Source organism: Anolis sagrei, chromosome 5, assembly GCF_037176765.1.
Source record: "Anolis sagrei isolate rAnoSag1 chromosome 5, rAnoSag1.mat, whole genome shotgun sequence".
In the NCBI taxonomy this organism is placed as follows: Eukaryota; Metazoa; Chordata; class Lepidosauria; order Squamata; family Dactyloidae; genus Anolis; species Anolis sagrei.
The window spans coordinates 183,550,384-183,574,085 of record NC_090025.1 but is presented as its reverse complement, the minus strand read 5'-3'; the positions used below and the strand labels follow the sequence as shown (position 1 = coordinate 183,574,085).

General features: G+C 37.1%; 1 protein-coding gene across 20 annotated transcripts in view; it reads right to left on the bottom strand.

Annotated features, from left to right (window-relative positions):
* Positions 1-23,702, bottom strand: part of PLEKHA5 (pleckstrin homology domain containing A5) — a 187,089-nt gene that overhangs the window by 57,175 nt on the left and 106,212 nt on the right. For all 20 annotated transcript variants that reach the window (XR_009631569.2, XM_060776630.2, XM_060776628.2 and 17 more), the window contains 4 exons: positions 18,657-18,740; positions 16,095-16,215; positions 7,185-7,289; positions 3,190-3,262 (listed from right to left, as the gene is read on the bottom strand). Coding sequence is in view for 19 of the 20 variants with exons in the window: in XM_060776630.2 (XP_060632613.2) it covers positions 3,190-3,262; positions 7,185-7,289; positions 16,095-16,215; positions 18,657-18,740 (383 nt within the window). In the remaining variant the exon portion in view is untranslated. The remainder of the gene's footprint in view (positions 1-3,189; positions 3,263-7,184; positions 7,290-16,094; positions 16,216-18,656; positions 18,741-23,702) is intronic.

Sequence of the window (23,702 nt, the reverse complement as noted above, 5' to 3'; positions counted from 1 at the left end):
TGAAGTCAAGTTTACTAGCTGAAAGTATGAGTCAAGAAATCTAAGCTTCAAAAATAACATTAGCCATGAACTCAGAACTCTCTCCATAGGAGGATACAAACACTGGCCTAGCTTACTCGAGCATTGTAAGGATTACTAATACAAGATATGCATGATTTGAATATTCCAGGAAAAATGCTACTAATGCAAATCTGCCTACTGCTACCTCCTGAGGTGTTATACAAAACAAAACCAACTTGTAATAAATCTGCATGAACCCGCAAAACCTTTTACAAAAGGAACATATTGTGTACAATGTTCCCATTCCAACAACTTGAGAGGGTGAGGGTTAATATGTTTGGCGTGTTCTAATAACCTTTTCTAAGGCTTGCAAATGATTACTAGAACATCTGGTTATCTAACTCCATCTGCTTCAATTGCTTCCCAGAGGAAGAGAATATAAATAGGTTTGGTTTATTTATTTACGCAGTCTATGCAAGTCAGCTTCTATATTTCTTATCTAGCCTAGTGGAAAACATTAAGAAAATTAGCAACACAGATAAATAACTTTTGAACTTGGCCATGATTAATATTCTCAGCGCACACAATGGGATGTTTCTCAAGAAATCTAAAATGGCTGCTTTGAATGAGGGAGTTGGATACTTGGAAAAAGACAACTGTGCTGACTTTGTCTCTTAAGCTGTAAAACCAACCAAAAATCTAACCAACTCTCTAATTACAGTATAATTTTAGCTCAACCAAAGTCTCCATGTTTAAAATTATAGTACTACAGTGGCTTGGCTTTTTCAACCTTCTGTAATCTTTATGAATAGTTCTGAATTTGTAAAATGAACACAAAATGAGAACTTTGTACTTCAAATTATGTTGGTAAACCTTCACATATGATGAAAAATTTAAAAATCGCTGCTATGGTTATCTTGGAAATATTTGGATAATATCTCATTATTTTGCCTTGGAATTATGTATTGTTGTTGTTTGTTGTTTATTCGTTCAGCCCACGCCAGATCTCCGTTGGCTGTGGCCACCCCCAGTTCCTTCAAAGTCAAGCCAGTTACCTCAAGGATACTACCCCTCCACCTTGTCCTTGGTCAGCCCCTCTTCCTTTTTCCTCCATTTTCCCCAGCATCATTGTCTTCTCCAAGCTTTCCTGTCTTGTCACTTCATCTTTATGTATTACGTATTACTTTTCTTCATTTCAATTTTATCACCAGCATCTTTGTTTTATCACTAGCACTTTCATTTTTCTAAGGCTTTAAGATATTTTCATTCCAGCAGGGAACTGGTCCACTGGATGTTAAAGTTACATTCTCAATCCTCATTGTTTTTCTCCACTATTATTTGGCTGTTATTATCCAAACAGCGTTTTATTTATTATAATTTCCTAGAATCATAGAGTTAGGAAGGGGCCCTATGAGGCAATCAGGTCTAACTCTTTGCTCACTGCAAGACTTTCATCATTTTATATCTTTCATTAGTTTGATCAAATGTAAATTGCCTTTGTTTCATATTGAAGAAGAGAGGAAAAACTATTTTAATAAAAATTTAAAAAATCAACAATTTGACTACTGTTATTTCATGTTTATTCAAACTCTCATTCCTTCTTGTCAGTATTCAATTATTGTCTTTTGGCCTTTTTTAGATAGTTTTCTCCAAAATACTGTCAAATAATTTTATTTCAGTAATTGTTTAAAGGTACATTCAAAACAGATATAGCACAAATATACATAACTTTCAGTTCTCTCATCAACATTATAACTTGAAACTCGTAAGGACAGAAATAACTTAAAAGTATATCAATAATGGGCTGTGTGTGTGTGTGTGTCAGGAGCGACTTGAGAAACTTCAAGTTGCTTCTGGTGTGAGAGAATTGGCCATCTGCAAGGACATTGCCCAGGGGATGCCCGGATGTTTCACCATCCTGTGGGATGCTTCTCTCAGGTCCTCACAAGGGAAGTTGGAGCTGACAGACAGGAGATCAGTCCACTCCCCGGATTCGAACTGCCGACCTTTTGGTCAGCAGTCCTGCCAGCACAAGGGTTTAATGGGGGCGTCCATCAATAATGGTAAAAATATAGCATTCTACAAATCTGGAATTTCTATAAAGTATTACAAAGTACAAGTGCTTTGTGTACAAACATGCTCTAGCAGTAAAAATATAACATTCTACAAATCTACATTTCTGCTGTTAGAGCATGTTTAGACATAGAGTACTTATACTTTGTAATATTTCCTAGAAACCTATCAAGATCTTAATAAATGTTAAACGTTTTTGGGTTGGAGTTATTTTGAAAATCAGCTGGCCCTGATCTCCTGCATATGAAACACTCAGAAGTTCCTTTTCATTACAGAGAAGTGTCAAAAGCCGTCGCGAAGGAAGACTTCTTCCGTTAGATATTCAAGCCTGTGAGTCTTGTAAAATTCCAGTTACTGTTATTTTTCTTTTCTGCAAAAATCTCAATTATTGCTGACTGCTTTGCAGCAAACAAAATAATGTTGGGTTAGAGAGATTTAACAAAGAATTAATACTGAATGTTTTACAGTTTAAAAAAATCCCCATGAACTCCCAAATGTTTTGCATATGACTGCAAATAAGCTTGTCTGCTAATTTCCAGTAAGCCTCCTTGAGAGGTTATCCAAGAATATTTTCCATTCCTCAGTGGTATTGTGGCCTGCTTTACCATTTAACAATACTTAACTCAGTTTTCCAACAAGTTAACTGCTTTCAGCTAGAATGGTCATCTAACAGATAAACATAAAAAAAAAAACTTTAACAAATAGGTTGGGTAAAGAACCAACAGCTTGGGCTGTACATCGGGTGAGAGTGGAAGAGGAAAAATCTAAAAGGCTCCCATGATTTATTTGCATGAGGCAACTGCATCTATTTTAGTCTATAAGCATGGCCCCCATTCACCATATAGTACACAACTTTTCAAGTTCTAATTAGTTTTTAAAAAGGCTGTGGATTAGCCAAAACATCTCTGGTTAGGGGAAAAACATATGTTGTTGTGACTCAGGAATTTGATAGTAACCAGACATGTCAGTAAAGGAAATAAAGTTTTCCTATAAACTCCACTATTTTAATGTTTATATTAACAAGAGGACAGAATAAATTATATTTATTTCAACATCTTTATTAAGTACATATACACATAGGGAGAATACAATTGTTCAAACTCTCAGTAAACTTACCCCGATAGTAGAAGAGACACAAGTCCGAAAGAACAAACCAGCGTTTCTTCCAGAGCTTCATGCCTGTGCTATCCTGAATGAAATCAAAAACACAATCCACAGTCATGAACAATATCACATTTCTATGTAGTTAAACAAATGGCGAAATAGGAGGCCATGTTCCCCTTCAGTAACTCCAGGGATGACATATATGCCCTTCATGCAGGTCCCTTTTCTTTAATGTAGTGGTTCTTAATCGGTGGACCGCGGACCACTAGTGGGCTGTGAGGATGAAAATCTGGTCCATGAAACTCCTTCCTCTTTATTTATTTTATTTCCACTCTTTTTTGCACCGCTTGCCACTCCTTCCCTGTTGCTGACCACTGCATAAGTTCTGCATCGAAAACTAGAGCTAAGAACTAGAGTTGACCAAAAACCGATTCGTAGCCCTTTTGCATGTGCTTCTGGAACATGGCCATACAGCCCAGAAAACTTTTGACAACAAAATAAATGGACATATAAATTAATAACAGCAATTCCTTTTTCTGAATGCCAAACTGCCTGCACCTGCAATTTTACGAAGGACTTTATCCCTAAACTACTATTGGGACTAGCAGATGTGTGTAATGGTTGGTTCTGTAGATGCTTCTTTATATATGATAACTGAAATGGATAACAATTACATTGACCCAGAAATGGGAAGAGCCAGCTTAAAATTTCCAGTCATCAAACCCACTGGCTAAAACTGAGGCAGTCACTAATATTTTTAGCACAAGTCCACCTGAAAGAGATGTTGTGAGATTAAAATAAAGGCAGAAGAGATTTCCATATACTGAGTTCCCACATCCAGAACTTCAGAGGTTTAACTTCATAATCCCTGACCATTGGCAATGCTGATTGGGCCTTATTGATAAAGGTATGTCTCATCTTTGAGGAAAAGGGTAAAAATAAAAGACAAATCTATGAAGTATGGAAAGAAAGAAAGAAAGAAAGAAACATTTAAGGCACCGTGCAAGCTTTCTTTTCTTCCAGAGACTGTTTTCAGTCTTGTTACTCGTAACATTGTTACTGTCAAGAAAATGCCACCAAATATATATAAAAAACTTTATCCCTGAAGCAATTTTATTTGCTTTTATGTCTGTAACCAATTTGCAATGCATTTCTCAGAGTGAATGGCTACCACCACTACAGCAGTGTGCTCACACTCAGATAATAAAATTTAATAAATATGTTAATCTGCTGAAAGAAGGAAGGGTATTAGAGAATTTTAAGTACTCTCCTGGTGAATGGGCTTGAGATGATATCCAGGAGCGGTAGAATGCCAAATCCCTGAATATTTCTAAGCAGAAAAGGGCAGCCGATAATTATTTTGTTAAGATCATTCAGCAGATGTGTTGGTTGTCTTGTTTTCAAGATCGGCACACCAGGTGGAAAAACAAATACTCAACATCTGCTTTTACTGAGGAACTTTCTAGCTTCTTAGGTTCAAATACCATTCAAGGTTATATAGTGTCTCACACTGACAAAGAACCTGTACAAAACAGATCACTTAAAGAAAACATGCTAAGCTACAAAATGTTCCAACTGGAACAACTGACTATATATTTTGTCTTCTGCTGCCAGTACTATATTCTTCAACTGATCTTCCATTGGTAAAAATCATCACAAAACAGTTGGAGGGGATAGTTTACAGAACTCCCCTCTTTCTGAAAAGGAAGAAAATTTGAGCTCTTTGGGCATTTTATCCATTGCTATAAAATAGCACATTGAGGCCCTCTACTCCGAGTGAGATCACTGGTTCAATTTGCATTGTGCTGCACTTGAGGCCCTGAGAGCAGCCAACAGCCAGATGTCTCTTCCTTAGCCCTATCGCTTTAACATATTCTGCTGGAGGAGCAAAAACTGAGTCTGCTAGACAAAAAGCATATATTCTGTCACTGAACACTTGTAATCCTACTTAATCCCCACGCACAACCTGTATCGAATGGAAGCAGACACTGGAAACAGATGTATTCCTAAGACTAGGTGGTTAGCAAAGTGTGAAAGGAAGAGAAAATCATACCAGCAGACAAATAAGGAAAAACTTGGTGTTTGTTCACATTATGAAGCTGACTGTTTTATTCTTTGGGAATCCCACTGAGCACTAAAAGGAGAACGCAGCAGCTATTGAGACATCCCAATTACTAACATGCAATGTTCTAAATGTGAACGCAAACACTACAGGGGTTGAACAGTTTTTCAAACACTGTACTCTTATTAATTCCAAATGGACATTTCAAGATATTTTAAAGGCTTCCACATTTTCCTACTTTTCAAATATGAAGGTAACAACTGTACATACAGCTTTCTATACCTTGTTTCTAGCTTCACTCATTAAAAATGTATCTGCTTAAACATATGCAGCATATAACACCACAGCAATTAGATAAAGAGTATTGGTAAGGAACTGGTGAACCCATGCTGCCCGAGAAAACCCTATGAAATTCATGGGTTTTACATAGATTGAAGGTGCTTCAATCTATGTAAGGTTAGTCTTTGCCTGCATCTAGTGTTCAAGTAGGATGCCTATTTTTTATAGGTTACTTTCCCCAGCCAAAGAATGGTTGCTAACTTACATAAACTTAAAAAGGTACAAGACACGGTATTTTCTAGAAAACGGATGAAAATATCTTTGTTGTGATAGAGTTGGGCTGGCAAAAAAATGCTGGCATAGGATTCAAAATAAGCAACCTCCCACATACGGCGAAGGTTTATGCAGAAGGTGTCTAGTACCTTGCTTAACATTTTAAGTAGCAGTCTCAGTGCAGATCTGACAAGTAACCCAATAAAAAGAGACACTGGCTTGCCACACATGGGCTCAAGTGATGGTACTCACCTTTAAGGCCTTGCATGGTCTGGGGCCGATGTACCTGAGGGACCGCCTCACCCCCTACCAACCCCAGAGATCCCTCCATTCTGAGGACCAAGATCTATTGGAAATTCCCTGTGTCAAGACCTTGCGTCTAACAGCAACCAGACGCAAAGCCTTTACAGCAGTGGCACCATCACTCTGGAATACTCTGCCACCTGAAGTCCGAGCCTTGCGGGACTTATCAGCTTTTCACAGGGCATGTAAGACATATCTGTTTCGACGGGCTTTTGATCTCTGATATTGTTTTTCAATTGTGTTCGATTTTAGCCTGTTCTTGTAAGCCGCTCCGAGCCCCAGGGGAGTGGCGGCATATAAGTTCGAATAATTAATAAATAAATGTTGCAAACAGGCCAACCTTTGGAAGGTGACTTTTAAGTTGGTTGGCTGCACAAACAAGGATTAAAAAGCTACTGTCTCAGATGGCAACATCAGAAGTAATACCTTGTCCAAATACAACTTTATAAACATAGCTTGTAAAGTAACAGCATTACATAATATATGCCAAATAGTTTGATTAATGCATACAGGGATCTTAACAAATTAATGATTTGTCCCAAAGGACATATTCCCCTTAGAATATCAGTTAATTAATTTCAGAATGCATGCAAAACAGAAGACTATGCTCTATTTTTTTTTTTTTTGCCTTTCTGAGTCCAATCATAAGTTAAACGAATAATTACATGAATTACTTACACTGCATTTGTTTACAAGGAAGGGCTATCATGGCAAACTGTTACTGCGTGCAGTGTGCAAGATTCAAAGAAAGAATCTAAGTATCCATCTTATTGCAGGGAATAAACCAAATTCATTTCCGTATGAAACTTGTAACTAATGCACAGGCATTCTTTGCAAATTATTAAATGCTTCACGATACAATTTACCTTCCCATCCTACTAGGGTAAATAAGCTTTGCAGCACTGCACTTTTAAGATATGAAGAAGGCAAACTCATTAATCCAAAACCATCAATTGTTTTGGGCATGTCTCATCATACAATGAGGGACAGTAAAAGTAACAACCTGTGCAATGGAAATGATGATGGTGGTGGTATTCCAGCATTTCTGATGGAAAGTTGTACATATTCAATTCAGAGAGACAGACAGTACCTGCTTATAAAGCCAGCCTCGTCTAACAACAGGTGCGTTAGGGTTCCTTTTTATGGAGTTGGATCTCTTTCCAAAATTATGAACCTTCTTTGAGGAGCGTGATGTCTAAAAATAGAATGAAAACATTAGAAAATGCAACATCAGTATCTGTTATATATAGAAAATACGCATGTATGGGTTTCCACAGAGACATAGCCAATCCTCATCATATGTTCCCCTCTGGACTGATTAAGAAACAGCTTTCTTCCTTTTCAGGTAAGTTTGTTACTTGCAGATTCTGCTGGTTCAGGTCTTTAAGTTTGCTACAAAGGGACAGAGACAACTCCCAAGGCTTCAATGGATCAAAACATTTAAAACCAGGGCTTAATAAGATATTACATAACCATAGAACTATTTCTTTACAAAGGGCGAGAACACATAACACTCTATCTTTAGCCCGAGATCGAGGGGAGGGGGGATATTATACAACCTTTCTTTTTTCTTTCTTTTTAAAATGTGAACTTAAATAAATATATTTATTTATTTACTATATTTATATCCCGCCCTTCTCAACCCTGAAGGGGACTCAAAGCGGCTTACAGCAGAGGCAAAATTCAATGCCTTAAAAAATTCAACAATTAAATAACATTTAGTAAAAAATCTAAACAAGGTTAAAAGCAATTAAAACATAAGAATACCACTTACAGCTATATAATCACGTTATCCACAATCAAGGTCGGGCCATTCCAATAATTGTTACACACAAATCTAAGTCATTTATTGCAGTGTATTAGTTGCCGAAGGCTTGGTCACAAAGCCATGTTTTCACCTTTTTTTCTGAAAGTCAGGTGGGAAGGTGCTGATCTAATATCACTGGGAAGCGAGGTCCACAACAGAGGAGCCACCACTGAAAAGGCCCTGTCTCTCGTCCCCACCAACCACGGCTGGAAAGGAGGCAGGACTGAGAGCAGGGCTTTTCCAGATTATCTCAATCTCCGAGATGGTTCATAGGGGAGATACATTCGGACAGGTAAGCTGGGCTGGAACTGTTTAAGGCTTTATAGGCTAAATCCAGCACTCTGAATTGTGCTTGGTAGCAGGTAGACAGCCAGTGGAGCTGACGTAACAGGGGGGTTGTACGCTCCCTGTGTGTAAGCAATTTCCTGTAAGCAATCTGGCTACCACCTGTTGGACCATTTGGAGCTTCCAAACAGTCTTCAAAGGAAACCCCACGTAGAGCGCTTTGCAGTAATCTAAGCAGGATGTAGCCAAAGAGTGGATCACCATGGCCAAGTCAGACTTCCCAAGGTACGGGCACAGCTGGCAAAAAAGTTTTAATTGTACAAAAGCTCCCCTGACCATTGCTGAAACCTGGGGCTCCAGGCTCAGCGATGAGTCTCCCAGACTGCAAACCTGCGTCTTCAAGGGTCGTGTAATCCTGTCCAACACAGGCTGTAACCCTATGCCCTGTTCGGCCTTACAACTAACCAAGAGGACCTCTGTCTTGTCTGAATTCAGTTTCAATTTGTTTGCTCCATCCAGACTGACACTGTGGCCAAGTACCGGTTTAGGACCTGAACAGTAGCAGGTGGGAAGGAGTGACAGAGTTGGACATCATGTCCATACAGGTGACATTGCACCCTGAAACTTCGGATGATCTCTCCTAATGGCTTCATGTAGATGTTAAACATAATGGGTTACAGTATTCAGCTCTGCGGGACCCCACAGCACAAAGGCTGTGGGATTGAGCAGATGTCACTCAACACCTTCTGGGAACGACCAGAGACCCATTCCCACAGGGTGCCCCTGAAAGACACCGTGGTCAACAGTATTGGAGGCTGCTGAGAGGTCCAGCAGAACCAACAGGGACACATCACGGTACCATGTCTTGGCCTAAAGCCAGACTGCACCAGATTTAGGTAATCTGTGTTTTCCAAGAACGCCTGGAGTTGCGAGGCCACATGTTCCAGGACTTTGCTCAAAAAGGAGAGATTGGAAACTGGCCGAAAGTTGACAAATTGAGTAGGGTCCAGTGATGGTTTTTTCAACAGTGATTGTTTTAAGCTGGCTGGAATATTGCCTTCCTGTAAGGAGGCATTAACCACCACCTTCACTCACTCTGCCAAACCCCCTCTGGCTTCTTTTATCGGCCAGGATGAGCAGGGGTCTAGGATGCACATGGTAGTCCTCACCGCTCCAAAGATCTTGTCTACATCCTCGGGTTGCACTAATTGGAAGTAATCCATTAAAACTGTACAAGCAGGTGCTCGTGTTACTTAAGCTAAACTCATGATGAGACTTAAATCTTTCTTGTAACAATGCTATCACATGTGTTCTATCCAACCAGACTTTCCTGAAGAGGCACAAAACTCTGATTAGATAGATGTGTAGTTCAAAGTGATAATGCTCACATCACTCTATTTTAGGAGGTTCACCAAACTTCAAGCTTAGCATTTCTAGTTCTGCTAGAACGGCAGGATTTGTAAGGAGCTATGTCTGTCTCACTCTGCTATTCACTTGTTGAGCAGCCATTTGCAACTCTTGATTAAAAGGAATAAAACCAAACTGGGTTGCAGCTGTATGATTCAAGGTAATAAACATATAACATCAAACTTCAGAAATATTTTCAAGGTTATGTACAGTCTGTCTCATTGTGCACTTGCAGCAGAGGACATCATGTACTATCAGCCACACAATGGATGCTATGATTTAATATTTTATTAGCTGTTGAAGGACTATCTAGGGAAAACTGGGATGTATGGTAAATAGGCAATGTTTTTTAAAAAGAAACAACTTCATATTGAATAAGTACCAAACTCATAACTAATGCACAGGCTCTCTTTGAAAATTATTAAATGCTGCACAATACAAGCCACTTTAATTCTTGCTGAAGGTACAGCAAGACAGCAAACGAAAGGTCCGCTTTATTTTTTGTTCTATGGTTGAGAATACAGCAAAATCCCTCAGTTCATTCTAACTGCAGGAAACCTAAAATTAGAAATTTAAAAGCACATTCTAATTGGGTTGTTGTAGGTTTTTTCGGGCTATATGGCCATGGTTTAGAGGCCATATTCTAATTGTTATCCTACTTTCAAAATGATAAAAACATATTTTTTTCTGAGAGTGGTTAAGATTCATATTACTTTCCATAGCACCAAAGCAGCTGACTTTGGTTATAATAAGCCCACTCATATGTTTCCTATCTAGGATCACTCCTGAAGAGATTTGGCAAGGAATCTAAAATGTGAGAAAAGCAACTTGAGTGAAATCAAATTAGTGCAAGATTACCCCCATTTGGCTATTCATTTGTCTGTGTAATGAGAGCAAACAGAAGGAGTGGGATGGACAAACTTGAGGTCTATCACCATTCTGTTCCTGAGCATTTTTGGGGTGCAGCAAACAAAGAAGCATCTTAGAACACCAAAGAAGTAGAAATTATCTAATGAATGTGCTTTGTAGTAAATTGGATGTTACAAATAAACAAGAAAACATAAGACACTAAAAAACATAGACATTCTAGATGAAATTGACCAGGATGATTAAAGATGGACTCTACAGTATATCATATACTGTATCCAGAATTTATTAATACTCTGAAATATTAAATAACATTATTTGAACCATCTTGTAACTTCATATATTTATATCTTGCCTTCCCATAGCTCGACTGGAAGACTATATTTGGAAATGCACAATCAAGTTCTATTAACTGTTACAACTGTTGTAGATATTTCTATGATACGTAGTCCATTAGAGAATTATTGGCAATCAATGATGTGACGTATATCCTTAAATTAAAAAGCGATTTAACAAAACAAGCCTGCTTATGAAGGGCAAAAAAGATACAAGCATAATGGTGATACCACACTGTCTTTCTTATCTATTCGATGTAACAGATAACTAAAAATTAAGGAATAAATAATAAATGATCATGACAATCAAACATTTGTTGGAGCAATACATGAGTATTACCAATGCACATTTTAGCAAGAATTGTGAATAAGAATTATGGTTAATGCACTGTCAGTTTTCTACACCTTGCAATAGCAAAAAATTCAATATTTTGCATCAGCTCTTTTGCAAAGTGAAGTGAAAAAATTATACGTTTTTGAATTTGCAAATAATTATGTAGTTGCAGCAGAATTTTTCCCATGGATTAATGATGAGGCATGCTAAAATGTATTGATTTTCTTTTTGAATTTAAATTTCTTATTTTTTTTCCAGAGATTGCAAACCATGATAATTATAACCTTATCATACTTCGTATGAAGGCATTTTTGAACTGTGGTCAGAATAATTTCCCTAGGTATCACCTTCATAAGGTATTCTGATTAATACCAAAGGGAAACTAATACTGTAAGGTTGTACATCATAACATAACTCCCCCCTTCAGGCTTTCTTTAATTACTATTGTTGCCAACTCTCATCAAGTCGTTGGGATTTAGATTCTGGTGAACTAATGAAAACTATTCCCACTCGGATGCATTTCAGATGTAGGTTGCATTTTATGCTTGACCTACTTGACAGCATGTTGTTGCTGTTGATCGGTCCAAAACTCATCATGGAAACAAAGAAGATGAAAGCATTAATTGGTCTAATTTTTCACTGCTGAAACTGCAAAGTTCAGATGATTGCTAATTCAGCTCTCTTTTTCAAACAGAATTGAAAAGTCTAGAGCTCACTGTAAAGAATCTGATGCCCAGTTCAGAAAGGTTCCTCTTATTTCCTAAGAACCACAGCAATGAAGAATACAACCAAATACAAAATCCACAAATGAATGCTACCATTATTGACCAACTAAAATGCCCAAATTACATCAGCCAAGCATTTGAAACCCCACTGGCTTCTTCATCAGGGATAATGTGTTTAAAAATTATACAGGAGAATAATAATGATGAATGTAGCAACACAAAGCTACATTTATATTAAATGTTGCTTCTGTCTAATCTAGTTCAGTTGCTCTGGAGGGATCTCAATGCAGATAAAGGTTATTTTATTTTTTGATTTTCTGTTGTGTTTTTGTGTTATATTGTGTATATTATATTGATGGGCGTGGCCTCATGTTAGCTACCCCGAGTCCCCTTGGGGAGATGGTGGCAGGGTATAAATAAAGTTGTTGTTGTTGTTGTTGTTGTTGTTATTATTATTATTACTACTACTACTCCCCTTCTCGGCTATGTAGGCACTAGAGCAAAGGGTAATAAAAGAGGGGTAATAATATTGTCCTTTGTCTGTGTTCACTACATAGCAGTAATATTGAGGCACACTACGGATTCCCCAAAAAAGTAAATCACAGTTCTGTTTTCTGCCAGTTTATGAGTTGTAATTGAATTTATTGGGAACCTAGAAGTCTACTGGAAATATGGTACTGTCAACACAAGCAACCATAGGGACTCCAGATATCTCCAAAAGTGGGTACTGAAAAGTCTGGGATCATTTCTTAGACTATCTTACATGTCAAACTATCATAAGAGAACAATTAGCAACACTAATCTAGATAAAAAAAGATGTCTGTGCTGAGAAGTTCAATAGAAAAATGGATTTCTGTAAGCTACAAAGAGATATTAATCACTCTCACATACACATTCTCAGCCTATAACAGGAAGGAGAAAGCCTCCAAAGACAGAGAACAAGTGGATGTTAGTGTTAAAGTCTGGACACAGTGAACTCTAATGCTGCACTGTAATAGTATGAAGCCTAAAAGACCTGGCACCTATTCAAAATCTCCCACGCAACAGAAGGTGGAGAGCTGCATTTCCCATTTGTGTTTTTCAAAATAATTTGATCTGTGCCCATGGCAGTTTGGAAAGCAAAAGGGAACAATGCCCTTCTCTAAGGACTTCCCAGTCTATGCTCTGAAAAGTGAAAAACATATTTTTGGATTTGAGAAAGAAAGAAGAACTAGCTATGGTTTTCGGGAGCTAAAATAATGAATTATTAATGGTTGAATGTATTTTTCTACTGTGTTCAGTACTATTCTTGTAGTTGCTTTAAACCTGTCTCTGAGTAACTATCAAGCCTGAACTGGAGCCAGGAAACTCATTCAAAAAGAACAAAGTAGCCACACAACAACACAACTACAAGTCTACATTTAGAAGGGGGTCTCTGAGGCTTAATAACCCAGTCCAGAAAAGAATAATTGGGGAAGCAAGAGTAGCAGGATCCCTAGGGATTAGGGTTTGAGGGTCAGCATAAGCACTCTAGTGCGGTGCAGAAAGAATAGTTAGTTGCTTACTGAATCTGGAGTCAACGATGTCTCCAGGCTGTTTATTCGCCATAACAATTATGTAAGACTTTTGCTTCTCTAGTGCATGAATGCATTAGTAATGTAACAGCAATTATGCTCATTTTACTGCCTCTGTGATAATTAGCTCAAATTCAAATAACTTGAAAATAACTTGTATTTAATAAGATAATTGGAAAACATGAGCATGCAATTTATAGATAGGACTTGGGGAATTACACAGATGGGTCACTACACCAGAGACAAGGGTCATTTACTCACTCTTCTAACATTGTTTGCAGTCCAAGAAAAACCAGAAATGACATGACATCACTTCCAGTTTCGTTTTCAGTCATTTTTTCAGAGACTTGGTTGTGGGGTTTACCATCTGTTTCAACACCTTTTTGGCATTTGGGAGCTAAAAATGCCTCCAAATAACTTTATTTACTGAGGGGTCTTGCAAGGGTATCATACGTAGCATCAATTAATAAAAAGGTGGTTCAGGTACTGCTTTTCCTTGAAATCATAGGAACACAACACAAGGAAGTTGGAAGACATCACAAGGGCATCCAGTGCAATCCTGTTCTGTCATGCAGGAATACAGAATCAAAATATCCCTGACAGATGGCAAAACTCCACTGAAAAATCTTCAAAGAAGGAGACATCACCACAGGCCAAGGCAGCATATTACACTGTCAAGAATGTCTTTCTGATGTTTATGTGGAATCTCAAGAGCAGAATAAAACATATTTATTCCATCCCCAATATTATATCCTTTTAAATATTTAAACATGAAGATCATGTCACCTATTAACCTTTATTAGGCTAAATATATTCAGACTCCAACATCTTTCCTCATAGTGCCTGGTTTCCTGATCTTGTAGAATTTTGGTCAACCCCCCCCCCCCCCAACTCCTGACCCGGCACTTTTCACCTTTTTGTCCTCCTTCAATTGTGGTGCCTGGAACTAAGTATTCCAGATGAGGTCTGACCAAAACGGAATAGAGTGATATTACTAGTTCCCTTAATCCAGATGTTATACTTTCTGGCCTTTTTAACTGCCACATCACACTGTTGACTCATGCTCAGCTTGTTATCTATTAAGACTCTTCAATTCCTTTCATGTGTACTGTTGACATTTCTTCTGCCTAAGTGTCGTATCTTACCTTTTTCCCTACTAAAATTTATCTTGTTGGTTCTCCAAACTGTTAATGACATTTTTGATTCTGATAACTCTGTGATATTAACTATCTCTCCTAATCTGTACTGTTAATAGAAAATTCGGGGAACTTCGGGGGTTGAATTTGATCTTCTTTTTCATTCAGTTTTAACATTTCATCTGAGGCTTGGTCTCAAATGGATAAGAACTTTTAAAAAAATGAGTGTATGACAGTAGAGCTGGATATTTTTCTCCTATTTCGGATTAACAATTTGAATAGTAAAAAAATAGTAGGCTGTTTCCTTTTAACTAAAAGCTAACTGTGTGCATTTTAGCTGCCTGAAAAAATAACATTTATTAAAGTACTCTTTGTGTGTGAAAAAAATGGACTTAAACTGAAATAAGAACCACTAAGTTTCATTAGTCTCAGGTTCATATGGCAGTTTTAGAATCAAATTATATGTACTAGAGAACAGCTGAAACACGAGATATTTTTCCCATTTACGCTTTTCTGAGTGCCATTCTCTACATGGTGTTTTTAATATAAACATTGGGGGCTTGAAGGCATTTTAATGAATTCTTGACCATTCATTTAAGTTTCACATCTTGCCAAATTTTGGATTTTGCCACTACACAATAAAATATGAAAGACCTGACTTAATAAGGAACTGTGATTAAAGATCAAATTCAAGTATAGCGTCCCAAAACCATGGGCAGAAAGTCAGTAATCCATCTTGGGGGAAATCATATATGAAGTAAAACCCAGATTAATAATCAGATAATCTCCAGATGTTATGGACTACAATTCTTTTAATTCTACAGCCACATTTGAAGGGCAACAAGTTGGGGTAGGCTGCTTGAGCCTCTGCCTCTTCTTATTGCCTTTGCACTGGGTTCTCAATAGAGGCAAGTTCCCTTCCTTGCTCTTCTATCCCTGCCCTTTCATACCACATTCTCATTCTTTTTCCTCATTTATATTCCTTTCCCTATCTGCATTTGTGTACATGTAAATATTTTAAGATCAGAATGTGATTTAAACAAGCACTCTTTGTAACCTCTCGAATGAACATAGACTCAGTCCCCCTTTTTAGCTGTTTCTAAGTATGCTCCCTCTATGTATTTTAAAATGGGATAAAATATTTGTTTGTTACATGACCCCAAACCTGTCCTCAACTTATGTATGGCATGCAGCTTCATCACTTGATACCTATGTTGGTAAGTGCATATGACAAAGACACAGGACTATGGTACTTCACAGCTGGCTAAAACATTACTTGTTTTCCTATTTGGAAAGTTGGACAGCAACCTGAAAAGGTTTTTTACTCTAAAAAAATGGCGGATACATTAATCATGATAGTGATGACAATGATGATGATAGTAACAATAACAGCAATATGAACAGTAACAACACAGAGCTAGTGCCTTAACATTTGAAAATGAGATGACTTGCCTCAAACTGTCGACGTAATTCTCTTTCAGTGCCATGCTGCACTGACTAGCTGAATAATTTTGTACTAATAAATAATGCATGCTAGATATAACAACTTACTCTGCCCAGAGGACTCATTGGATGTGCAGCATAATCTGATGTCAAATTATAGTGTGCAGCTTCACTTATCATGTTTACTGGCCGGTCTTTCTTTTCTTCAGATGTCATAGTTGCTGCAGCCCTGGAAACAGAATATGCAATAAAGCTAAAACCTGCTGTCTCTGCAAACAACTATTAAAACTATCCTTTTAATAAATGTTGGATATGCTTACTTGTTCAATTTCACAGCAAGCAACTTATTCAGAGATTGTGGCAAAAAAAAGAGCTCAGATTAAAAAAAAATCTCTAGTAGAATTTTGCTAGGATATTTCAACAACATATGAAAGTTCTCTCTCTATTAGGCTTTCCTTGCATCCCACCCAAACCCCATTACTCAGGCCTCTGGCACTGGGGGAGGGGGAGGGGATTAAGTGCTTGATGGTGTATATAAATTTGATGTGTACACTCTTCTGAATCACTCTTTAAGCAAGTTTAATACAGAAACTCAGATTAGCAGAACAAATGCAGCAAGGCAACTGCATGCAAATTGCATGCAAAGAAAACCTAGGCAAACAAGCTATTGGTTCTGGAATGAATGAAGTCAAGCATGCCTACAGCAATCAAGAGCTTGACGAAACTCCCATATTCCTTAAAGTCTTTGGGTGGATAACTTCTGTATTTCAACATTTTCTTTAGTCAATGAAAGCCAGCAGGTGATACTGCCAGAACTGCTATGTATCTACTCTTCTCCCTTCCAAGATGTTAATTGTTTGGACAATTATAGTGAACTTATCATAGTCAGATAAGGAAATGTACAATTTTAAAGCAATCACAGACAAACTGGGAGGTTATTAGGGAACTCTTGATATGAGTTAAATGCATTAAGGATGACATTGAGCATGTAAAAACCAAAGATAAGTCATGCTAAAGGAACAGACTTAGGTGAAAAATATTACTTGAATATGACAATGAATAGGTGAATATGATAGACCCTGAAAGATACAATCTCCTGTAGGAAGAACAAAAACTGGTATGTGAGAGGAATAGTAAGGATGCAACCTATAGTTTCAGACATTTGGTTAGGAGAAGAACAGAGAGTTGACTATATCTATAAAGGCATTAACAAAAAGTAAAGTGGAACACTCATATATTCTAATTTGACATGATGTATGGGAACATCAGGTTGTTCTTTTTAATTTTAATGATCCTGATTCCATTAATAAGAAAGATGAAAAATGAATATTATAGGTAACTGAACTTTGCTACTCCAGGGGAAGGACAACAGCTTGAAATTTCAGAAAGTGTGTTTTACTCCATGTTTTTCAGGCATCAACTGCTGATCAGAAAAAGCATATTTATTTTGTTTTTCTCTCCAATGTACAGTCTTTATTACCAAAACTTTGATTTTATTTTTTGCTACACCAGAAGAATGACAACTTGAAATGTAGTAGGGCACTTCTCCAACACATGGCCTTTCCCAAAACAGAACAAACACTGGGAATGCTTGGTGGAGAGAATGATCTTTCAGTTGGAGGGGAGACAATATTTGGAAAAAAAATGGGAAATGGAGTGGAGAGATGGGACGGGACCAAAGTTTTGAGATAAAGCTAAAAGATCTCCTTTTCTAGCTAGAAAAGGATTGAAACACAAAGAATGGAACATGTAGTATGATATAAACAAGGAAGTAAAAATACTAGGAAAAAATACAAAAAGCAAAAAAAATTCTGGTAAGAAAATTAAATGATGTCAGTCTGCTAGCGAATAGATGAAAACTGAGGGGGTAGTAGCTTGGTAGCCTGGAATGTGTGTGGTATATGAGAGGGGCATGGATGTCCCACCAAGCTACTCTGCTCTATAAGGCTCTGCATGGGGCTTCTGTATAGGTGCTTTTTTCTGTGAGGCACTGTGACCAAGAAGAAACTAGAGTGTCATGTACAGCCATCATGACTAGTAGTCACAGAAAGCTTTAAATTCCACGAATTGGCTTATACCAATTATTGCACTTGACTGAAACTATCATACTCGTTTTATGGCTAAACAAAAAAAATCCAAATCTAAAATATCTCATTCACCACTGTTTATGTGAAAATGGTTTGCTTGCTATTGTGAACATAAGAATTAGTGTATTTTTTTTCTTTTTTGGAATGACAACTTTAGCAATGATTAATGGTCCCAAGAAATATGTGAATTACAGAGGATCATCTGTCAAGCTTATGTAATTATCTAGTAGGAAGGCAAATCACAGGTGAAAAGTGTAAGTAAATTTATTTTTGCTGAATTTACAAAATTATGCGACTATTTTCTACTATGTGCATACTATGTGTATGGGTTTAAACTAACTCTTGAAGAAGGCTGGGCAAGCAACAAAACCCCCTCTGAATTTTGCTATGAGATCAATCTGTGATAAAATGTAAAACATGGACTGATTTATATAAGAACATTCTTAACTATGTGGAATATTTTTCGGCAGTCAGATAATATTTAGTCAATTGGATGGTCACGTGACAATATTTGAATAGTCAACCTTAATATGAATAGTAATATGAATGAATTCTGTAATTACTAAGCAAAACAATCACTTACTGTTCATTCACAACAAAAATGCAGTTGTCCTGTGATGGCTGCCCATTAACAGGATGCTTGCAAGTCACTTTTCGTTCATTATGACTGTGAGGAGACAAAAAAAGAAAAAAAAACATAAGCACACAGTTCTTTTCTATACATAACTGCAAGGTGTAGGAGGAAGCAAGCAGGCAAATTCATCACAGTCTTAATTAGTGCCTACGTGCAGCTTCTCACAGGGATACAGTAACACCACCTAATGGTTCGTGAAGCCGGATATTTTAAACTATTCAGCAATCCTTTAAAGCTTAGCATAAAACATTTGTGGAAAACACTTATTCTATCCACCCTAAGCCTGGTTATCCTGCTAAAAAATTTTTAAAGCAGCATGCTAATGTATTATGTGAAGGTTGAATATAGGCACCAGTGTGTGAAATAGCTATCAATACAAATGTTCACCAACAGTACTCTTAACAACAAGATTGTAAGAAGTGTGACAACTCAGTTCATGTCCTGGTCTTCCAAAGAATCAATTTATTTAATTTTTTTGTAGATACATTGCCTACACAGGCTTGTGATAAACAAACCACTTTTTCTTATATGCACATGGGCTAAGAGAACTATGTGTGTCTTTTCAAAGAAAAGGATATATCTCCAGTAATGCAAAAGTTATAAAATTGCCTATGATAATTGTTAAGAAAGTACATGATCTGGAAAACCTGATTAAAGTCTAAGTTTAGCTAAGATAGAGGCCAGTTGCTCTTTTTGTTTTAATAATTGATCAAATCTTCTCCTGTAAACAGTACTTAAAACCACCCCCGTAACACTTGCATTGATGCATGTTTTAAAAGGAAGCACAATTAGAAAAATCCAACCTAACAGCAAACATTTCCTGGAGCTTTGTACAGTTAAATATGGTGTTTTAAGAGTATGTTACCAACTTTTCTTCCATATTGTTTGGTAATACAGTTGCTTAAAGAAAACTCTGCATTCGATATGCTGCTCACCCCAGGAGTCTTAACTTCAGCAAGATAATCCTAACAATTCCATGGTTGGTACTTTTGTTAAAACTCTTAGATGTTAATCACTTTGCAATTTCACACAGCCATGCTCTAATCATAAGTCCCCTTGCACACAAAAACCTACAGTACAAAATTAAAAGCTTTGTTCCTCGGTAAGGATGATAAATACATACTAACTAAAAAGAGATGAGCATTCAGAAACCTCTATCTTTTACGAAGAATGGCAACATTTAGTGATTTCAAAGAAATTACTTCTACCTACTGTGATAACACACAAAAAATGAAAATGAACAAGCCTTAAAAAACGGGTCTTGACCAAACAAGTATAATTATCAATGTTTATCTAGCAAGTAAAAGAGAGATTAGTGTCTGCTAAGATTTATTTTAGTAAACTGCTTCTATATAGCCTTGGTGCATTCATTTTGTCTAAATCCAGGAGACAAGACTAAATGCAATCCACTGCTGATTAAAATCATCAGCTAACACCAGGGGTATTTTGTCTTGCTTTCTCATTGAAGATACAGATTAGGATATAAATTAGATGACCTGAGTATTCAATCTTTTAAAACAAAGGTGGGCAAATTGAAGTTCTCAGATCAAGTGAATCCCTCACCTACTCCAGCTGCTTTTGCAGCCTTGGCCATTCCAGATTCTTTCCACCACTCTTTCCCTGCCTCACCCCAAAAGATGAATTGTTTATCATGAACTTCTTCCCTTCACAGATGTAATTCATCTTTTAAATAGGTTGGCATCCCAACTCTCAAAATGCTCAACATTAAAATTTATGTTTTTCTGGAAAGAGAATAGGATTTTTGCCACTTATTTTGTTTTACCATTTTGACAGTCTATATAATAATAATAACAACAACAACAACGATTTTTTATTTATATCCCACTTTTCTCCCTCAAGGTCCCAAAGCGACTTACAACATATTAAAATCATGTAAACAACAATCCAAATACATCAATGATAAGTATAAGACATCATAAAATAAACAGTTTAAAGCAACAATAATATACACTCACATTCTTGTGGCATCATGTCAGATTATACTGCACTTTGTTCCATTCCATAAACATTATGAATGTTTGCCTTTTTGTATGTCGGAATCTGTCCTGAGTCCCCCCAGGACAGGGGAGATAGGGTGGAATACACAAAGTTTTTTTAGGTTGTTGTAGGTTTTTTCGGGCTATATGGCCATGTTCTAGAGGCATTCTCTCCTGACGTTTCGTGAGGTGAGGATGCTTGCCATAGATGCAGGTGAAATGTCAGGAGAGAATGCCTCTAGAACATGGCCAAACAGCCCAAAAAAAACCTACAACAACCCAGTGATTCCGGCCATTAAAGCCTTCAACATTACAAAGTTCTTTTTAACTATTATTATGTGTCAGCAACGTGTGTTAGGGGAGCCACATTGCAGCAATCAATGAAACCACCCCTTTCCTTCTATCTCCATCTCTCTGGGCTCAAGTAAACTATCTTTTCAGGTGAACCTGTTTCTGAATGTGAACCTGTTTTTGTTGTGTCCAATTCGTCAAGCAGGCCGAGTACAATATTTCTTTTCTCCCGACTGTCAGAAGTGTCACACAGAAGTGTCAATTCAGCAAAATTACTGAAATGTGACAGATGTATAAAAGGTTGTATATTTTGTCTGTATATTGGCATTTTTAAGATTAAAACAAACCATATTTTCCAAAAAGACTTCCTTGTAAACTACATAAATACTCTCCCCTTACTTTGTTTGAAACTTAAATTCTGGACTTTTAAAAAAAAATCTGATAGGAGGAATGAAAGGTGTATTACCATCACATTTTCCCTGACCATGATTCAGAGTGTGTTTTCCACATAGAGAATCAAATCATTATTTCTAATGATTCCATAGCAAAGCCTTTCTGAGCCTCTCCTCCCTCTATAGAAGCACTGGGAGCTTAAGAGAATGAATTTGCTTATGCAGAGAAGCCAAGAATGCAGAAAGATGCTTCCACCAGCTTCAAAGACAGGCATGGGCAATCTTTGCCCCTGCAGTGCTTTAGACTTCAACTCCCACAATTCCTAACTGTCTAATGGCGATATCTTGAACAGCAACACAGATACGCCTCTTGCATCACCACCCTCAAATTAATTTTTAAATACCTTAAATGCTCTCTCTATATCTTTGAAGGATACTGCAGCAGTTTTATCATGTGCCCTCTCCCCTTCAGTACAGAACACACAAAACCCTTTCCTGAATGTATAAACAGGAAATAGTAGTTTGTTTGCTTTGTTTTGCTACTTCTGACACTATTTTTTCAAAGAAAAATAACACAAACAAAAATCAGTACAGACAGAAGTATAATAGAAGACAACAAAAATGGTTGACCTCTGAGCTGCTATGAACATTTCCAAGAGGAGAAATATAAATGTATTTTCTCAAAAGTTAATTCAACAACTCATTTTATTGAAATTATCTTGTATCACCAACTCTATATACATTGCAGGCAATTCAATGCTCATAACTATTACGCTTGAAAAATAAAATTTTCCATCCAGTTTTAAAAAGCTTATGTGAAAATATAAAATGTTTTATGTATCTATGTTATAGTTCTCTCTCTCTCTCTCTATATATATATATGTAAACACATCTCTGCACAGACAAAAATATATCCCATTGTATATACTATACATATTTATTTCACTCTGTCTTTCTCAAAATATGAAAAATCAGGTCATACATTTTACTCCCAAGGTACAATAAGAAGATACTGAAATGCCACAGAATTAACTGCCACCACCTGTACCCAACAACCAATTAAGTCTGTCTGATAAACAGCATATTTTATTCTAACTTCTCCTTTACACAGATGTCAGGTTTCAGTTGATCAATAAACACTATGTCCTTGATCCTTCTTCTTTGGAGGATACATTCTCCTGCTAGCACAGAGAGCTTTAATAAGGCTACTTTGCTGGCACATCTTTCCCTTCTACATTATCTGTTGCAAGCTGTGTTAACAGACAGAAAGAGTCTTTATGAATAAATAATGGTTCATTTTTAATGAAAATGAAAGAGAAGAGCACAGTGGGGAAAGGGTGTGTTTCAAGTGGGAGAAATATGCTCTTATGTTCACCCCCAGTTTCCAGAGCCCCATTGTGAACATACAGAAACTCTCCACACTTTGTACGGAGGGGATAATACTAAGCTGCAGAAAATAGGTAAAACTGCAAAGGGTGTACAGGACAAATCCATTAATGCTTCTGTGTCCTCTGAGGTTACACCCAACACAGTTTCTGAGTATGCTGGCTGAGAGTATAACCAAGAGTTCTGAAAAGAAGCTGGCTTTTGCAAAACAACCTCTGCATGTAAAAAGTCTAGGAATTTAAGCCTCTAATCCTATGCACTGACAACATTCAGAAAAATCACCCAATTGACTCATTCCAATCCTACAAAGGCCAAATTTCTTCTACGGTTTTGATGAGTCATTACAGAAGCCTGAGTGTACAATTCCCACATTCATTCTTCATAATGGAAGGAACCCATTTGTTTGTATCCGGAATACACTAGCAAAATCAATATTAATGAACAATACATCATATTTCAGTAGTTGGTCAGTAATATCAATGATTCACAATGTCACTGTACAGCTACAGAGTTAACATCTTCACTAATTAAAATCATCATTACTTTTTAGATTTCAATATACTTAGGTTCTATTTGTATGATGACATAGAACTATAATGCCATCTTTTATTATGCTGTTAGTCTAACAGTTGCCTCTGAAGCTTGCTAGAAAGAAATAATTCAGGAGCTTTCCCAGGCAGTTTGTTTATTTGCTGAACTGTTCCCTGATTCTATGCTCGACTGCACATCACGTAATTCTAGTAGGTACTCTAGCAAGTTAATTAAATATATCTGCTTGGAATTTAAACTCACTTTCATTGTCTTCTCCAAAGCAGTAAGCATTTTATATCCTTTTTAATTACATGCTATCTGTCAGTATGTCACTTACCAAGACATCTATTCTCCAGGCTAAACATCAACAAACACATACTACCTTCAACACCAGAATT